Source organism: Zootoca vivipara, chromosome 6 (genome assembly GCF_965207765.1).
Source record: "Zootoca vivipara chromosome 6, rZooViv2.hap1.1, whole genome shotgun sequence".
Taxonomy (NCBI): domain Eukaryota; kingdom Metazoa; phylum Chordata; class Lepidosauria; order Squamata; family Lacertidae; genus Zootoca; species Zootoca vivipara.
In genome coordinates, this window is record NC_142589.1 from 46445846 (window position 1) to 46464127 (window position 18282).

The 18282-nt window shown below is 44.9% G+C and overlaps 1 protein-coding gene across 2 annotated transcripts in view; it reads right to left on the reverse strand.

The window, feature by feature from the left end:
• LOC118087369 (polycystin-1-like protein 2) overlaps positions 1-18282 on the reverse strand; it is a 55329-nt gene that overhangs the window by 5313 nt on the left and 31734 nt on the right. For both annotated transcript variants that reach the window (XM_035119947.3, XM_035119945.3), the window contains exons 24-39: positions 17875-18105; positions 16710-16811; positions 16324-16502; positions 15831-15977; positions 14950-15149; positions 13981-14201; positions 12383-12599; positions 11450-11678; positions 10274-10505; positions 9201-9297; positions 6191-6331; positions 4332-4517; positions 3046-3373; positions 2166-2299; positions 1741-1868; positions 285-445 (exon numbers count right to left, since the gene is read on the reverse strand). In XM_035119947.3, the coding sequence (XP_034975838.2) occupies positions 285-445; positions 1741-1868; positions 2166-2299; positions 3046-3373; positions 4332-4517; positions 6191-6331; positions 9201-9297; positions 10274-10505; positions 11450-11678; positions 12383-12599; positions 13981-14201; positions 14950-15149; positions 15831-15977; positions 16324-16502; positions 16710-16811; positions 17875-18105 (2933 nt within the window). The remainder of the gene's footprint in view (positions 1-284; positions 446-1740; positions 1869-2165; positions 2300-3045; positions 3374-4331; positions 4518-6190; positions 6332-9200; positions 9298-10273; positions 10506-11449; positions 11679-12382; positions 12600-13980; positions 14202-14949; positions 15150-15830; positions 15978-16323; positions 16503-16709; positions 16812-17874; positions 18106-18282) is intronic.

Below are 18282 nucleotides of genomic sequence, written 5' to 3' on the forward strand. Positions count from 1 at the left end.
AAATCCACATTTTTCTAAAGATCTTTTATCTGAAACCATACATTTTTATTTTAATACATTTTGGTACTCTTTAATGCCAAGGACTATACTGCAGCATTTATACAAGTTCCAAAATCAAAGGATAATTATATTTGGGAGATGCAAATCAGGTCAGTTGGCATCGGAATTCGCAGACATCAAATTCCACAGGGAGCATTCCACAGATCACAAAGGCTGCTTAAAAATTCTTCCGTTTTCTACCCCTGCTGGGATGGAGAGTTTGCAAAGTGGCAGGATGCCCTTACTCATCCTTATGCTCCTGATAGTAGCTGATGTCCCGCGAGCCCAAGATTGTCCGTCTTATAAACACCAACAGGGCACTCCAGCTGATGGAAATGATGGCCAGTTCTAACAGGTTCCACTTGCTTCGGAAGTAATTCCATTTCAGAGCCCGCATGAGCTTTCCCTGCCGGAACAAGGTGTTCAGTTCCAAAGAATGCATTAAGTGACCATCAGGGAGAAAGGCAGATTGTGTTGCTACAATGCAACCTCATTTCGATGACTAGCCAAGCATGACCTCATATCCAAGGATCACACAGTCAGTTAAATGAGAGAGCTGCTGGAATGCAGAGAGGGTTTCCAGCTTTTTCTGGCTGGTGGCTGCCTCTGCTTTTTAACAGCTGCCTGACCTGCAGAGATTCAATCAACATGGAAAAGAAGCTAGGGAAAGCACTTCTGATGGCTAGCCTATTCAGCAAGGAACGTTCTGCTCTGCAAACTGTTTGTTATCTATTCCCAACCATATTCACGATGCAAGTGCAGAGACTTGGGGTGGCCTCAATTTTAAATGGCAAGTAGGGACTGTATGCAATTTCCTGGGTTAACATGGCTGCAAATAAAATCTTGCTGGAACCAAATAAGAAGGAGAAGGCACTAAATTTCTTCTAGATTCCCCACTTGTTTTCCAGAAGTGGCTTTTACTTCATGTGAAAGATCACATAAAACACGGAAATCAACATGAGAAAGAAAAAGCCAATCAGTTTGTAGGACAGCATCCCAAAACTTCAGGGTGGTCACAAAAAGGAGGACAGCTGTCTCATTACGAGTCTTCGGCTGCAGACCTCTGCACACCTACCTGGACAAAGTCCCATAGAACTAAGTGTCGGACTTATATCTCAGAAGACATCTTTACATTTACACTGTCTGAATTATTTAGTCCCTGCCTGCATTTTTAATGCAAGAGCAAGAGCCATCAGGGTGTGGCAGTTGACTGGCAGCAGGAGTTACAAGCACTATAATAATCAGGAACCAGGGCTGGTGGCAGCCAGGGCTGCTGATAGGATTCACAAGCCCTGGAACATATGTGACCAAACAATATGGGAGTCTGGTCTCCAGAATGCATGGGGGACCTGTGTATTCTCCGGATGTTGATGACTTCCAACCAGCATCAGCCTCAGCGAATATGGGCAATGGCCAAGGGATGGTGGGAGTGTCCCTTAAAAACATCTGGAAGGACTAATTAGAGGAAGGCTGGTTTAGCAACATTGTTCTAAATTGTGGCACAAGAAATTCCAGGTTCATATCACCAACAAGGTTCGCTTTCCTGGCTCAGGGTGGAAGAGAATGCCTTCTACTGCTCAGAGGAACCATGCCTCTAAGTACCAGTCGCTGAGAACCAAGAGGCATGTGGCTGGCTACTGTTGGATGCTGGAGCAAATGGACCATTGGCTTGATCCAGCAGGGCTTGTCTGATATCCTTACCTGTCCCACCATGTAGTATATGACAAAGAGGAAATAAATGACTTCTGCTGCTATCACAAAGATATGCAGACCGTCTGTGTATGGATAAAGCCGGACACTCTGCAGCTCAGACCGCGTGAAGAAGGCTCCTGCGAAATCAAAGCAGAAGTCAGTATTCTGTTCTGCCGGACAGCAGGTACAGCTTATTGTGGAGGGTTAAGACAAACTGCACAAAGCTGAAATGCCCTCTTCTATGTACTGTCACTGTTAAAGGTATGGGAACCCTGTTCCTTTGTCTGGCTCACTTCCATGTAATATGCTGGGTTGGTATTGAATTACTATAGTACAGTAATGTGGAGACAAAATGTGCCAGGCAAACTCCCAGAGTAATGTAGACACTGCTTTTTTCTTACATGAAAACACTGGAGCAGGTGTCAGGCTCTTACCTAAGGCATTGGTTTCAAACATGAGGCTTACAATGCAGAAGAGGTTCACATTTGCATTGTAGACAGTGAACTCAACAAACACAGCTCTCGTAAATGTATCCAGCCAAACGTTATTGAAGAGGTACTGGAGGATTCTGCCAAAATACAAAGTGAGGAATGTGCAATCACATGCTGTGGTCCTAAAAATGTTAAGATGCTAAGGAGTCAAGAGGTTGCCAAATCCAATCTGAAGATCCAGCAGAAAAGAGGGTGGAACCCCATTTCCTGCACTAACAAAGCATTCAATCCAGAACATTCGAAATGCCCTTAGAACAGCCATTGGTCTAAACTAGCCTTTCCCAACCTAGCACCTTCCAGATGGTTTGAAAGACAACTCCCATTAGCCACAGCCAGCATAGACACCCCCAACCCCACTTTATCTGGCTTGACTGTGCAAAAGGTAAAAAGAACTCTCTATAGAGAAGAATGCAAATAATATCAATACACCATTGAAATGCAAGCCTTGCCTAACAGCTATTCAAAGTCCCACACTTCAAAATGCAGTCACACCCAGGTAATGGCATGTATGCAATTAGAAAATGCAGAAACACTTATGGCATATTTGCAAGGAAACGTAAGTTCACCTCTCTGCTAAGACTTTTCCCAATCTGCTTTGATTTTCTTGCACCAAATCTGGAGCTGCAACTGCGTGCTTTGCAAAACATCAACACCCTACCTTCTCTCGCTTGGTTGCTTCCCATTGAACCGCTAATGGGTGGGATGGGACCCTAGAACCAGGTGGGGCCAAGGATTCCCAACCCCTGAATGAATCTAACTGATTAAACTACTGCTGCTGCTACCACTACTACAGTGCAGGCACAAATAAGCAGAGATAAGCTACCTGGAGGCATTGTGGCCATCTGTCCCCAAGTGAACCACATATCCACCACCTCTGTAGACAGCCAGTTTGCCCCAGATTGGGTGCCCTCTCAGTTTGGACTGGCTCTGATACTGCCATGCAGAACTGAGTTCTGATGAGTTATCAAGGGAAGAGATGTTCCAGTGTGCTCCATAGTCTGCCATGTCCTCTGTGTCGAAAGAATAAGAAGCATGGCACTTGCCAACCGTCAGCTGCAGTTTTGGATCTATTGGGCAGGTGTTGCCCTTCACTCGCACCTGGCGAATCCGGGCACTGCCCACCAGCTTGGAGTTGCCATCTGTGATAAAGCCTTGTTGGAATTTAAGGGGGGAGGGGGAGAGAAAGTGTTTGAAAAGGCAGGTCCTTCCACAATCATTTGCAATGCTTTCGAAGTTAACTTGAACCCCACCAACAGTTTTATATTTACTCATTTTATTTATTCTATTTATGGCAGAGTGTCGTCTGAGTGACAAGCAAACCCTCATAACAAAAGCACAAGATGCAAACAAACAGAGACTAAGAAGCAGAAACTGAGGCAGCACAAAATGCAATGCTAACTGTATTTGCTTGTATAAAAACTTCATAAGGCTAAAATCCTTAAAAAGGCAGGTCTTTTTTCAGTCGAAGGGCCACATCTCCTACTAGGCCAGAGTCTGAATGCCAGACAGAGATCCCTGGTGGGGCACATTTGGCCCCTAGGTTTGAGTCTCCCCCATCGTTACCATAAGGGTAAAAAACACAGCCAGCTGAGCCTAAAATTATTCCAGTAATAAATTAAAAATATGTCCACGCTATAACAAGAAAGCCCTTAAAAAAACACAGCTCGGTGAACTGAAAAGTGTCTGGTGCCAAAGAAATAATTTAATGTAAGCACCGGGTGAATATCCCAAGATATAGCGCTCCATAACAGAGGAGCCACAAGAGAGAAGGTCCCTCTCTTTTACAGCCACTTTCTCAGGGGGTACTTGCAGAATGGCTTCCACTGATGACTTTGGGGTACAGTGTATTGGAAGAGGAGATCCTTTAAAGCAGAGATGGGGAACCTAAGGCCCAGAGGGCCAAATGCAGCCCTCCATGCCTCTGTATCTGGGCTTTGGAACTCTTCCCAGGCCTTTGGCTAATTAAACAATATATGGCCTTCCTGTTTGTTACTCTGTTATGCATTTCTGTGTTTTTAGATTGTAAACTGCCTCTGATCTTTGGATGAAGGGTGGTATAGAAATTTAATAAATAACTGAAATGAAACGAAACAAAATGAATCTCTGTACCTTGGTGTGAGCTGTACAAGTTGCTGACTAAGGTGGTTCTGGCCCATTTGAAGAAGTCCTGATAACTGAAGACGTCTTGGAATCCATCTGTGAAGCTGTTCTCAATGTGTTTGTTCAGGTAATAGGAGTTAGGATCTCGCTGCCCATAGGCAACCAAAAGCAGCATCCACAAGAAGCCCAAGTAGGCTGGGGAGAGGAGAGCAAAGCAATATGGAAGCAAAGAACAAACCCACTAGGTTTCCAAAGGTGCTTCCAGACAGGGGTTAATACATTGCAAATGGCTCATTCTACTTTGTGCAACTGTAGCACAAACACAGGTTTTTCTGTACCTTTGCAAACACTCCTTTAAAAAATATATTCAAGAAGTATGCAAGAACACAACAGCAAACATTGCTACCCTAATCCTAATTGAGTTACCTAGGAGTAAGTCCTATTGAATTCTGAGTAGATATGGTTAAGATTCCACTGGTTAGGATTACGGCATAAGGATTGTGGCATATGTTTTTATGAGGGGCAATATCCATTTCCTTTTGGTTCTAATTTTTAAATACTAAGGTCTTGCACACACACAAATTTGTACTGTGCTTATAGTCCCTAAGATAACGCCCCATGTTTACTTTGTGGACTGCTTAAGAAGATAGCTTCTCTAAACTGGGCATGTCCTTGTTGGTTTGTTTTTAATGGCCCAGAGGACATTCTTTGAAAAGTTCCCTATTACCCAGGCCAAATCCAGTTTAAAGATAAAGAACCCTATAAAGAAGAGAGGGCCTTGTTTCATGGCAGAAGGGGGCATTGAAAGTTGTCCATGAACAGTGAGCAGTAAAAAAGGTAAAGGTAAAGGACCCCTGGAAGGTTAAGTCCAGTCAAAGGCAACTATGGGGTGCGGTGCTCATCTAGCTTTTCAAGGCCAAGGGAGCTGGAGTTTGCCCACAGACAGCTTTCTGGGTCATCTGTGTTGGCATGCAACCAAGGAAACGGGGGCAACTGGCAGGCCCCCAGCTGGCTCCAGCCCTGCTGGGTGATCTCCATCCTTGGTGCAGCAAAAAACAGCAACACAGGCTTCAGAAGCCTGGGCACACTTTATCAGCAGAGTCCACTGCGCAACAGAAGTAGCCAGAGAGAGAGACTGTGGTAGCATATTTCCAAGCAGTTTATTAAGCGCAAGTCAGGACAAAAGGAAACATGTCTGATCTCCTTCGTGTCCAAAGCAAAACAGAAAGTTATACACATAATGGAAGTTCCAGCATGCAATGTTGGTGTGTTATGCAGACATGGCAACAACCCCATGTCTGCTCTTAAGGTGGAATGGAATATCTCAACAATCTGGTCAGCATGACTAAATGCTACTGACACATGGAGGACCGCAACGAGTGCCAGAATGCATGGAAATGCTGTTTACCTTCCTGCTACAGCGCCACCCACTCCCTTTACGTTTACTTTACCTATTTATTTATTTATTTATTTATTTATTTACTTACTTGCACTGGTATGCTTTCGAACTGCTAGGTTGGCAGAAGTGGGACAGAGCAACAGGAGTTCACCCCATCATGCGGATTCAAACTGCCAACCTTCCAATTGAGCCCAAGAGGCTCGGTGGTTTAGACCACAGCACCACCCAGCAACACAGCTCACCTGATCTGTCTTCCCCATGGTGAGATTATTGTATTTCTATTTACGTTTATAGTAATCATTTCTGAATGTACATCTATACAAATAAATTAGACAAGGAAATTTTATGTGAATCAGTGGTTGTCCCCTTCTTCTTGAAGAGGAAATAAGTAACTACCCAATTCACACCTTCTTTTAAAGCCCATTCTCTTCCCCCTCACAGTATGTTTAGAATGTAATCATAAAAGTACCCAATATTTCTCTAATCAGGGCAAATGCTTTCTGCTCCTTGACACGGTTATTCTTCATTTTCTCAATGTCGGTAGAAGGGGGAGGCTGGTAGATGTTGCTTCCGCTGTCCCTGCGGGCTCCAAAGATAGGGTTTGAGTCACCTGTACAGGAAGAGGAGGCAGCAACCTATTACTAGCCTGGAATTTATCAGCTGAAAACAATAGGAGAGGGACAATATTTGGAGACTGTGAATCAATGACAATAGGCCCATGTCACCAATCTCAGGTAGCACATTCTTGGCTGTATGAAAAGTGCAGTTTCCATTGGGAAAGCCTAATTTAGACTAGCCCTAGAGCTCGTTTTGATAGCCTACATCAGGGTTCGGGCAACTTTTTCAGCCTGATGGATCATTCTCTTCTAGGTATCCTTCCAATGGTCACATTTCAGTGGTGGGCAGGGTCAGAAGCAAAAGTGGGGGAAGCAACAATGCTCACACATCCCTGTCTATCCAGGCAAGCAAGAAGCATCATCAGGAGCTCAAAGGCACATTCTAGTTATCAAATCCCACCCCAAAATAGCAACAGTCTGGGGGCGGGGTTGGTGGTTGTTTTTGTATAATGTTGTTACTTATTTTTCATGCTACATAAAATACATTTTAGTGGCAACAGTACAATGTGCCCCAAGCTCCTTTAGGTACCCAGCTCATTTAGAGCTCTGTGTGTCAAGGCCAGAACCTTCAAATACAAAGTCAATGAAAGCTTCTTTGGTTTCTTGACCATTTCCAGGCACAATTATAGACAGCCAGACAGGAAGGATTGCAGGCTACTTTGTATATCTCCTTGCAGTCACTTCCTCAGCAAGTGGGAAACCTGTGGTCCTCCAGTTGTTGTTGGACTGCAATTCCCACCAGCCCCAGTAGACTGGTCAGGGATGATGGGAGCTGGAGTCCAGTAACAGGTTCCCCGTCCCCCTCCGGCACTAGCTGATTAATAATGCAATCTTATATATGTTTGTCGACTCAGAAGGAGAAACCAATGACTTGGGTGTGACTCACTGTTAGGTTAAGCATGTATAGCAATCCTAAACGCACTTACTAGGGAGAAAGCCCCACTGAGCACTATGGGACTGACCTCCAGATAAACATGGATTAGATTGCACTTTGCCCCCCACAACATCTATCAGTATATTGTTAATTATAAAACAGCAGAACGATAGTTTGATTTTAAAAAACCAACTCTCTATAAATACTCAGTCTTCCATCACCAACCGTAAGCTGATTTTTAATGCTGGCTGCAGTTCTGTTTTAGGCTAAGATGCTTATTTGAGACAATTGTTTTATGTAACCTGCACTGGGTTCTTACCAGGAAAACAAAGGATACACATTTTAAAAAATCCCTTTAGGAACTTCAATAGAGAAGCTGAATTATTTAAAAAAATGGAAAATAGCACAAACTTACCTAGTTCCTTGGATTATGGACAAAAAAGCATAGACTGACTGGAGCAAAGAAAAGGTCACTGATATCAAACAACGCATGTGATCTAACACCCATCATGGCTATTGAAATGGGCAGGAGAGAATATGTTTGGCTTAAGGTGAGATAAAAATAGATCTCTGCACAAGCGAGAAAAGGGCCTAAGTGGAGCGAGGAGCTCTGCTGTACAGGCAGTGAAACTTCCACTTTTCAAAGATGACAAGGAAACTGGGCAGGTGTCCAGTACAGCGTGCTAATTTTGCCAGTGAAACTGATGTGACGAGAGGCAATTTCACAAGGGAAACCTGATGCTCCTGAGTCCTGGTTGCCCCTTATGGTCCACAAATTGCAGAAGAGGATGTCCCTTGATATCAGGCTTGTTCGCATGGTGTACTGAACACAAGTTCCAACCGTTTCTACCCGTGTTCCAGTGCTTGCATGAAAGAAGGCACATTTTTTGATCTGTACAGCTCAGCTACTGTGTGCATAGGTACACAGACAGTACATCAATTGAACATTACATGTGAATAAAATGAGCGTGCAACTCTTTACATATGCAGGCAACACAAATTGTGCAGTTATTGGTAGGTGTCAGGGGATTGTTGCGGCTACTCTCGAGTAAAGACACTCCACTCCGCACTGTCTTTAAGAGTTTTATTGTGCATACTATTTGCAGTGCAGAGATAACAAGAGAACATGACCGCCTAGTCCGATTCAGAACCCGGCAATGGCTGCCTCCTGCTTTTCGGCCAGCATAAAAGCCTGGGCACCCCAAAACGCTGCCCCTTCCCCCTGTGTGTGGGCGCACACCTCAATTCGGGCGCCAGAAGGAGAGGTTTCCCCTCTTGCTGGCTGGGGCGGCACCTGGGCTCCGATGTCTCGCTGAGTCCCTCATCCGCTGACCCTCAACCAGAGCAGTGCCAGGGTTCTGACATGTCTTTTAGCCCTTCCTGCACTCTCTGTCCTCCATAGCGTTGCCAGGGCTCAGACACCTCACTGAGCCCTCTCTCCAAACTGCTCCATTCCTCATTCCCTCCTCCCGACTCGCTGCTTGTGCTGTTGCTGGGCGAAGTGCTGGTCAGGATGACTGGGGGAGGCTCCCTGTAGGGAGTCCCCCTGACAGTAGGCTTGCCCCTATTCCACACTTTGCTCTTCCTCAATCCTTTAGACGTTCAGGGGCAAGTCTACCGTATGAACCTGCCTAGCTGTTAAGAAAGTCCTCAGAAGGCCTTCTCTGTGGTCCCCTTCTTTTGGGAGTCTGATGGGTGGCAAACAGAAGGAGGGCTTTAAATTGGAACTACAACTACAGTACTTCTAGCTTTCTCTGTCCTGCCATCAAAGCCTGATCATGACATTTTGCAAAGCCAGGGGAAATAAATTATAGGCCAGTCTTCCCCAACCACCAGATGTTTTGAACACCAAATCCCATCAGACACAGTCAGCATGTCTAGTAGCCAGGGCTGGTGACAGTTATAGTTCAGCTACATTTGGAGGGCACCAGATTAGGGAAGGATAATGTTATTCTAGGCCATGTTATTGAAATAGCTCAATAAGTTACCTGGGGCAGACAATGGGCCATTGATAGATGTGTTTTCCTCATCTTCCTGTTCCACCTTTTTAAGAACCAGAGCAAAGAAAGCAGCAAACCCCAGGACCTGGAAAACAGTTATTGCAGATCTAGAAACATATTTTGGCACAGATAAGCTTAGTGTAAAATATCACATTTTTCTGTGTATAAGGCTATGTGTTGTTGTTGTTGTTGTTGTTTGTTTGTTTTTACCAAAAACAATAGGTTTGAAATTGGGGCTCGTCTTATACACAGGTGTTGCTGAGGGGTGTTTTTTTAATTTGGAGTCCCCCAAAATAATTTGGAGTCGCCCATGTCTTATACATGGAAAAATACGGTATCTATTTCTGACACCTTGCATTGGCAGAAAATATATTGTGTTTTCTAAATGCAGATGAAGCCCGTGAAATATTGGGAAATTTGGCCACCAGGAATCTGTTTCACTCTTTCTGAAGACGGCACAAATGGTATGCCACTGGTTAATGAAGGCAGCCGTGCACATATCAAATTAAGATAATGCATCATTAGAACTATAGTTTCTGAAGGTGCCAGCAATTCTGTAGTTAAACCAATAACTACAATTTGCAGGCTTCTCTTTGTTTGGACTCATGCTTAAAGAGATTTGAAACCAGTTTACGGTACATTTGTAGTATAGACATTAAATTAAAAGATGAAACAAAGCCCCACAGTTCTTCCCACCTATATTTAGATGGCCTCTTGGTACCCTGATTTGGCCTTAGGCTAGGAACAAGCAGATAAAAGCAGATAAATGAAAGTGCATATCCAGAGGCGCCCATAGCATCCCTTCTGCAAGTGGACCACAGAAACAAAACCCTTGGTGAGCAATATCTCCTCTTCATTTCCAAGCCCTGAATATCCTGTTGTGACCATTCACCGACATTCCACTAGTGTGCACACATGTAAATGGAGCCTGTGATTAAAAGGAAGGGCAGTCTTCAGTGGTAGAGTATTTGCTTTGCATGCAGAATCTCCAAGAACGGTTGTGGAAGACCCCTGCTCAAAACCCTGGAGAACCACTGCCTAATGTTCCTAGGGGAGCCTACCTTTAAGGGTTGTGTGATGAAAAGGCTTTCAAAGAAGGAGATGGCCATGGAGATCAGCCACTTGATGGAGTTGTCCTTCCCATAATGCAGCCCATACAGCATTGTGAAGAATCCCGATACGCCGCTGGTGATGGCCACCAGGGACCAGCCAATGAAGACACACCACCGGGGCAGGCCTTTGGGTGTTGGTTCCTTCCTGCCATCTCCGAGAACGCTGGGAGTTGGCGAGCCACTGGTGAAGCAAGAAAGCTGGGCAGTGGGGTCACACGACATATGCAACAGCTCAAAGCAGTGGTGAAAAAAATGCTAAACAAGCATCTTAACTGGGAGGGGCCAGAGTGTTAAATGAAAAAGATAACAAGTGCTTTAAAAGTATCCTACGGATATGGTCCGTGTCATCCCCCAGCCATTCACTCACTGTGTGGCCTTGGATGAAAAAATTGACAGATTAACTATTGAATGTCATATTTTCAAAACAGGGGTTTGAATGGCTGCTTCCTTCGTCCACATTCCATCTTAAAACATCTTAATTCCATCCTGCAAACTCCATGACTTCACATCAGCTAACTCTTTTCTCATTTCCCCCACCTGCTTCCCTCCCCCACTCTGTTTACTGTCTAGCTCAGGGGTAGTCAACCTTTTTATACCTACTGCCCACTAATGAATCTTTCTTGATGGTAAAATTTCCTTACCGCCCACCAGTGCTCGATGGAAGGAGGGTTCAGCTTGTGCCGTAGAACCCCCTACCGCCCACCTAGAATCCTGAAACGCCCACTAGTGGGCAGTGGGGACCAGGTTGACTACCCCTGCCCTAGATTGATGAAGTGTTCTAGTGAACTCAAAAACTTGCATGCTACTTTGTGACATTTTGGTTGGACTGCATCTATTGCTGTTCATACTCAGAGTAGGCCCATTGAAATCAATTGACATGATTAACTTAGGTCTATTCATCTCAGTAGGTCTAGTCTGAGCAAAGCTTAGTTGAGTACAACCCATGGCCCTATGGTGGATTTTTGGCCTCAATTTTCCCTTCCCCAAACTGGGAATAACAGACCTATTTCATAGGAGTCTTGTGAGAAAAAGCCAACAAGATAAAGCTTGTAAATGCTCTTATGTAAGATAAATGCGTGGGCAATGGCATGAGGCCCCGGACCTTCCCCAAACTCATCATTTTACCTCTCGCTGATGGATGCTGCGGAGCACAGCTGGCTTTCCAGGAAGTCCTTCATGTGCCGAACCTGCCTTACAGCCTGGGAGTAGCTTTGTGGGTTCTGGAATCTATGAGGCCCCAACAGCTCCAGCTCCAGCTCCACATGCTGCAGCTGCATGTAGAGGCAGCGGTTGTAGTCTCGATGCTTCAGCCTTTCACCCAGTCCTTTTTCTGGAGTTGGAGTCCTTGTCTTTTCTACAGGGAGGGGAGAACTAAAACTTGTTTGCTTGGAAATTAAAAGAACACAATCATTTGTAACAGCTGTTTGATGGTGGAATGGATTCTCCTTCACGGGAGGCTTTTGAACAGAGGTTGGATGGCTACTTATGGGAGATTCCTTAGCTGTGATTCCTGCATATCATCTCTAACTCACCTTTTCTGTAAACTGGAATGCCCCAAACACAGCAAACTTTCCCCATAGGGAGTTGCTCCACCCCTTGATTGTTTTGGTTGCTCTTTTCCTGAACCTTTCCCAACTTTACACTTTGCTTTCTGAGATAAGGTGGCCAGAACGGTACAAATGCAGTCAAACCATAGATTTGCATAAAGGCATTATGATATTGGCAGTTTTATATTCAGTTATTTTTCTAATCATTCCTAACATGAAAGTTGCTGCTTTTTTCACAGTTGCTGCACACTAGAATCCCAAGGTCTCGTTCCTGGTCAGCCACCAGCAGTTCCAACCCAATGAACATATGTGGGAAATTAAGATTTATTTATTTTTTGCCCCAACAGGCAGCAAAATGTCTCAGGCTGGCCCTGGTGAAGTGTCTCAGAGAGTGAGAATATTAGCTGCTAGGACTGTGTTGCCTGCCAGATGGTTCTGTGTCCTTGGGAGCTGTTATCACCTTCACTTACCGGAATTTTGCCGCATCTGAAATTGCCAGCTTGTAACTTACCTTGTAAATCCACCAAGCCAAGGGTAATGATAATTGGATCATCTTTCTTCTTGCTCTCGTCATAAAATTCCTGTCCAATCCTGTTCTGCTGGCAGATAATGTCCTCAACCAAGGCCAAGAGCTTGTTGATGTCAGTCGATTTGCCAAAATCAGGGTTTGGGGAAGGCAGTGGGGCCTTGAGGGTTTTGAACAAGGAGTTGGCAATTCGCCTGATATCCTGTATGGAATCAAAAGATATGGTGGCAATGGGAGGGAAAATCCAAATTTGCCAAAATTATGAAAATGCCCAATGTCTTGGTTTCATGCAGAAAACAAGCAAGGTTTTCCCCACCTTGATCCAGGCCCAAACCCTAAAAAACCACCCCCTCTCACCTAAAAAGAAAGACGAACAGAATCTTGCATTTAGGGGACATGCTATAGCTCAGTGGTGGGGCACCTGCTCTGCATCCAGAAGGCCCCAGTTTCAATACCCAGCATCTCCAGTTAGGACTGGGAGAGAACCCTGCCTGAAAACACTGTAGAGCAGCTGCCAGTCAGTGTAGACAATACTGTGCTGTATGGACTGTTGCATCTGGCTCAGTATAAAGCAGTTTCCTTTGTTCCTATATACCAGGGACGTCCAACTCCCAATAGACTACAGTGTACTCACGGTATAAAAAAACTGACCGTGCTCTACCCACTGTCATTGGATGGATCAAAGTTGTTGAGCTTCTTGGGAAAACAAAAGCTGTTGAGCTTTTTTGGGAGAGGCAAATTTGTTCAGCTTTTCTTAGGAAGCCAGAGATTGGCCAGTATCTACCAGAAACACCCCGCGATCTACCAGTAGATTGTGATCTACCTGTTGGACGTGCCTGCTATATACCATTTGTAAGGAGGAGAGGGAAGGAGACACTGAGGGAGAGAACAGGGAGGTCTTTATATAAACTTTAATTCCTTTTCCAAAGAAATAAAATGCTGGAGGAGAGGAGTGACTACATATTATCATGATCATGATATTGAGCCTATACTGCTCAAGCATTGTGTCCTTGATTGCACAGGCGCAGTGGAGCCATCAGAGGAGGATTTTGGGGCAGAAATCCCAGGCCCCATTCAGCAGATAGAGGGAAGGCAGTCTGCAAAACCAGAAGGGCAGTTTACCAGATTTTCAAATCAAGAAATACACATTACACTTTGAAGAATGGGGGCGCGTGTGGATAAAATCGTCATGCCCAGAGTCTTGTTTGTTTGTTTATTTAAATTTAGAAGAGTTTATAAACCATTTCATCAGAGTCACCAGTGTCAGGTGGAGCAAGAGGAACATGAAAGCTTGCCTTGTCACCAGGTCAGGCTATTTTGTTCATGTGGGTCAGTATTGTCTGTTCAGACTGGCAGGGTCTCAAACAGAGAACATAGGAAGCTTCCTGATATTTTCAAGACTGACTAGCAGTGGCTTCCAGAGGCAGGAGCTTGTTTTCAGCCCTACCTGCAGATTCCGGGGATTGAAACTGCGACCTTCTGCTTTTGTCCTTCCCTGACCCTTCTAAGTGGAGATGGCACCTTCTGTAGGCAAAGCATGTTTGACTCAGCCTAAGGCAGCTTTGTACAGTCACGTGGCTTGCCTTGATAACAGCCTCCGGAGTGAGTGACACATTCTGGGTAGCTTGGTGCAGAGGTGCAGGCAGGTCAGGCGACACTCGCCCACTTTTCCCTGGTTTCTTCTCTTTCTTAGGCTGAGACCGGATGTTCCTGAAGATCTGGACGATGAGCAAGTTGATGGGGAACATGAGGAGGGAGCTCTCAAAGCCAATCATCACCTCCTGCCATGTGAACTCTATTTTACCTGGCAACATTAGGTAGAAGAGAGGCCTTGCAGTTAGGGATCAGTTATAATTTTCGTTTTCTTTGCATTTTAATGAGAAACTACCTAATATGTACTTCTAGAACAACAGAGTCTTTCTTTCAGGAATGAAAACAAATTCACAGAAAACTGAAGACCGGGATGAAAGTCTTTAGAACTAATATTTTCCTAAACCCATTCTCATCCTGCTTATTCCCTCTACTCTCCACCCTCTTGCAACAGCAACCAGCTAAATTCCTATTAAAGTCCCAGCATTCCAAACATATATGCAACATTCCTCCCTACCAAGCATTCCATACTCCAAGCAAACTATCCTCCTTTCCTAATACAAATCCCAAATGTGGTTCATTACAGAGGCATTTCATTTGCAAAATTTGGGGTGCCAACACTCTGACCTGATGAATCCATGTGCTTTGCTTAAGAAGCTGAGCCGTTCATGGTGGAAAGCTTTTCTAGTAAGCATTTATATAGCAGGTTTCACACATTCAAAGTGCTTCACATGGATATTCTCAGAAATCTTGCCAAAAGCCCTGCAGAATAGGCCAGTATGGTTATTCCCAAATGACCGAAGAAATGAACAAAGTAGCAGCCTGCTTAAAGTCACCTAGTAGCGATGCCAATCCAAAGCAAGAAGAACCCTTCAGATCTATAAAACCCCTTCCTTGTTCAGCATTCCATCTTAGCTCTCACCACAGTTCCAACTCAAGTGGTGAGGATGACATGCAGTTACCTAAATCCATTTTCTGGTCAGCTGGATCCTTAGGCACGCCCCAGAACATGATGCTGGTCAGCATGGTGCACAGAAGCAGGGAGAAGCAGCAGGATACCCTCTGGGCTCGCGTGAAGGAGCTGCGTGGCGAGCGGTTGAAAATGGAGTACCAAATATGCCCATCACGGAAACCCTTTGAGGTCTTCATGAAAAACAGATTGCTGCAGAGGAGCAAAGAAGGTGTCAGGTTGGACCACAAGTAACATTTATTTTAATAGAAACCTAGTCTGAAGAGCAGCTAAAACTTAAGACTGTTTTGTGGATACATGGCTTCATGACAACACAGACAAATGAAACCACCAGAGTCGCATAAATCATTCTGGTCTGACTTGTAGTCTTCACCCTGTTAATAAACTCCAGCTGGGTGGGGAGCACCTGTCTTCCCAGACTGGCCCCTGGCTTGTTGTTCTCCTGCACCTAGGGAGAAACGACCTCCAGCCAGAGGGGGCCAGGGAGTGGGGAGAAGACCTTCCGCCTCCTTCTGTAAGTTTTACTAACTAGTCATTTGTATGGCAACAAACCTATACTTGGCCAATTCTTCAGTCATGCAAAAAGATGTTTAACAGTCTTGGTGGCCATTAACTTAACCGCTTCAGTAGTTCCTTCCACTCTAGAACCATAATTTACAGATATAAAGCTACAGGCTTGCAGGGGACACAAAGATGGCATTCATACCAACCCCACTACCCTATGAATTTACACAAACACACACAAACACAAACTTCTGCATTACCTACAAAACCCATGTGCAAGGGAATCTCTACTTCATAACAAGTGGAAGCATTTCTGGTAGGGCCAAAGCAGCCAGAGGAAACTGCTCCTTCTGGTCCAGCCTAACATACCTGAACTGCGTCATATCTTCCTCAGTAGCTATGGGGAACACTTTATCTAGGACACAATCTCCGACATCAATGGCTAGCCAAGAGTTGCAGAGGAAATACCATTTCTGATCGGTGGCCACATCATGAACCAGCACACGGTTCACATACCTGTGAACAAAAACAACAGAAAGAAGCTAGAGGCACTGCCTTGGGACAGGTTCGCACAACACAAGTGTACCAGAGCCTCCATTGCAGTATTGTGTGCCATGGGTGGTTGTTCTTATGCAATTGGGCACCCTAGCCAATCCACTCTTGACCATGATTTACCAAGCCAACTTCACCCCTCTCCCTCTCAGTTACCGGCAGCAACCTCCACATTGGGAAAACAGGTAAGCAGTGTCTCCTGACCCGGCTCTGCCTCAGTGACTGCTACTGCCCATGGTGGAGCTCAGAATCCAGCCTATCAGCTGGCTCCTCTTTCCCAGCCCTAGTTTAAAGGGTGCCCCTTGCATACCAGGACGGGCTGCCTCCTGAATTGTCATGCCACAGCCGGATGCTCTGCAGTTCCCCGAGAGGAAACAGTGTACACAGTAGGAAGACATCCACTCCTCCTCGCTCAAAGACTGGCATGTCGGGGTCCACCAGGTGGTGTGGCTCACTCTCCCCTTCCTGGCCGTACAAGGTCAGAGTCACCTGGAATAGCAATTGTTCATGCTTGTACTTGCAGGCCACCAAATCCTGAGCTGTGAATAGGTGTCTGAACGGAGCAAATGCATGAACACGTCCAGGGGCTGTTTCACTATTTACTGATTTATGATTTGCATTTATAGGCTCCAGGGTTTCAGGCACGAGCTACAGCTCCTTACCCATGTGCATCAATGCCCAGGACCCCATTGGTACCTTGGAGGTTGTAGCTGAGCCTCGACGGTGTCCAGTAAAAACAGTCACCAGGTAGCGATACTGAGCAAAGGGGTCGTTGTCCTCCAACACCATTATCTTCACCTGGAGATTTTATGGCAGCATCAGCAAAGACATGCAAATGATGAATGAAAATATGTAATGCAGGGAAGAAGAGAATGATTACTAGATCTGAATTTACGATGTTCCTGGAAATAGGACCAGGTGTGGGTTGTTGTTTTTTTGCTGAGGAATGAACTCCGATTCCCCACCACACCCCATAATTTATTCACACCTCAAAGGAAACACATAGGGTCTTCAAATGGAATGCTGGTTACCTCTTCATCTTTGCACCACTTCAAAAATACTGTATATTCCTGCGTATAAGACTACTTTTTAACCCAGGGAAATCTTCTCAAAAGTCAGGGGTCGTCTTATATGCCAGGTCGTATTTCTTATACGGCGAGTATATCCCAAACTCTATATTTTAACTGGAAAAGTTGGGGGGTTGCCTTATATGCCCAGTCGTCTTATATATTTTAAAAATATTTCTTAACTACCCTTCATCAAGAGATTTCAGAGCAGTTTAAAGAAGTATGAAAACAAGTCATATACAAAGGCACAGCTCTATGTAACAAGTACAAAAATGTGCCGAAAAGGCACAAGACTGTAACATCAACATAATGAGAGGAAGTTTACGATCAAGTAGACGAAAGTCCATTACAATTGCAAAGTGTACATTTCAGCAAGGATGACAAAGAGCCACACAGTGGAAAAAGATTTATTATTGTATAGTCGTACCTTGGTTCTGGAATACCTTGTGACTCGAATGTTTTGGCTCCTGAACGCTGCAAACCCGGAAGTGAGTGTTTCGGTTTGCGGACGTTTTTTGGAAGCTAAACATCCAACGCGGCTGACGTGGCTTCCAATTGAGTGCAGGAAGCTCCTGCAGCCAATTGGAAGCCGTGCCTTGGTTTCATTTTTGGAAGTTGAACAGACTTCTGGAATGGACTCCGAGAACCAAGGTACCACTATACTGAAGAATGCTCAATTGAAGAATCTCTAAGCAACCAACAGCTTCAAGATAATGTCTTGTTTCACACATCTTTCTCAGGTGATAACAGCTTCATATTGCGGGAGAAAAGTTCTAACTGAGAACAAGACTTACTTTGGCATCATCTTGGATGTCTTTTCTTCTGGCCCAGATCAGAACCAGCAGGTACACGAGGAAGATGCTGCCCACAGTTGTCACCACCACAGGGTTGTCCACAAAGGTGGCAAACAACTCCACCGTTCTGCTGACGTCGATGGAGTTTGGCATCACAAAGAAGGAGCTCCCAAAGAATGTCAGGTGGTTGCAGAGACACTGAGTGCCATTGGGGTTTGTTTTGGGGCCAACCTGCAAGCCAAGGAATAGTTGTCTTTATGACCACCTATCTATCCCTACATTCCTATAAGAATCCAAAAACACCCACTCACAAGCTTGTGACTTTGTGCAAACCTTGTGAGTAGATTTTTTTCCCTTACAGGAATGGAGGAAGCTCCCTTATCCTGAGCCATACTATTGTTCTGCCTA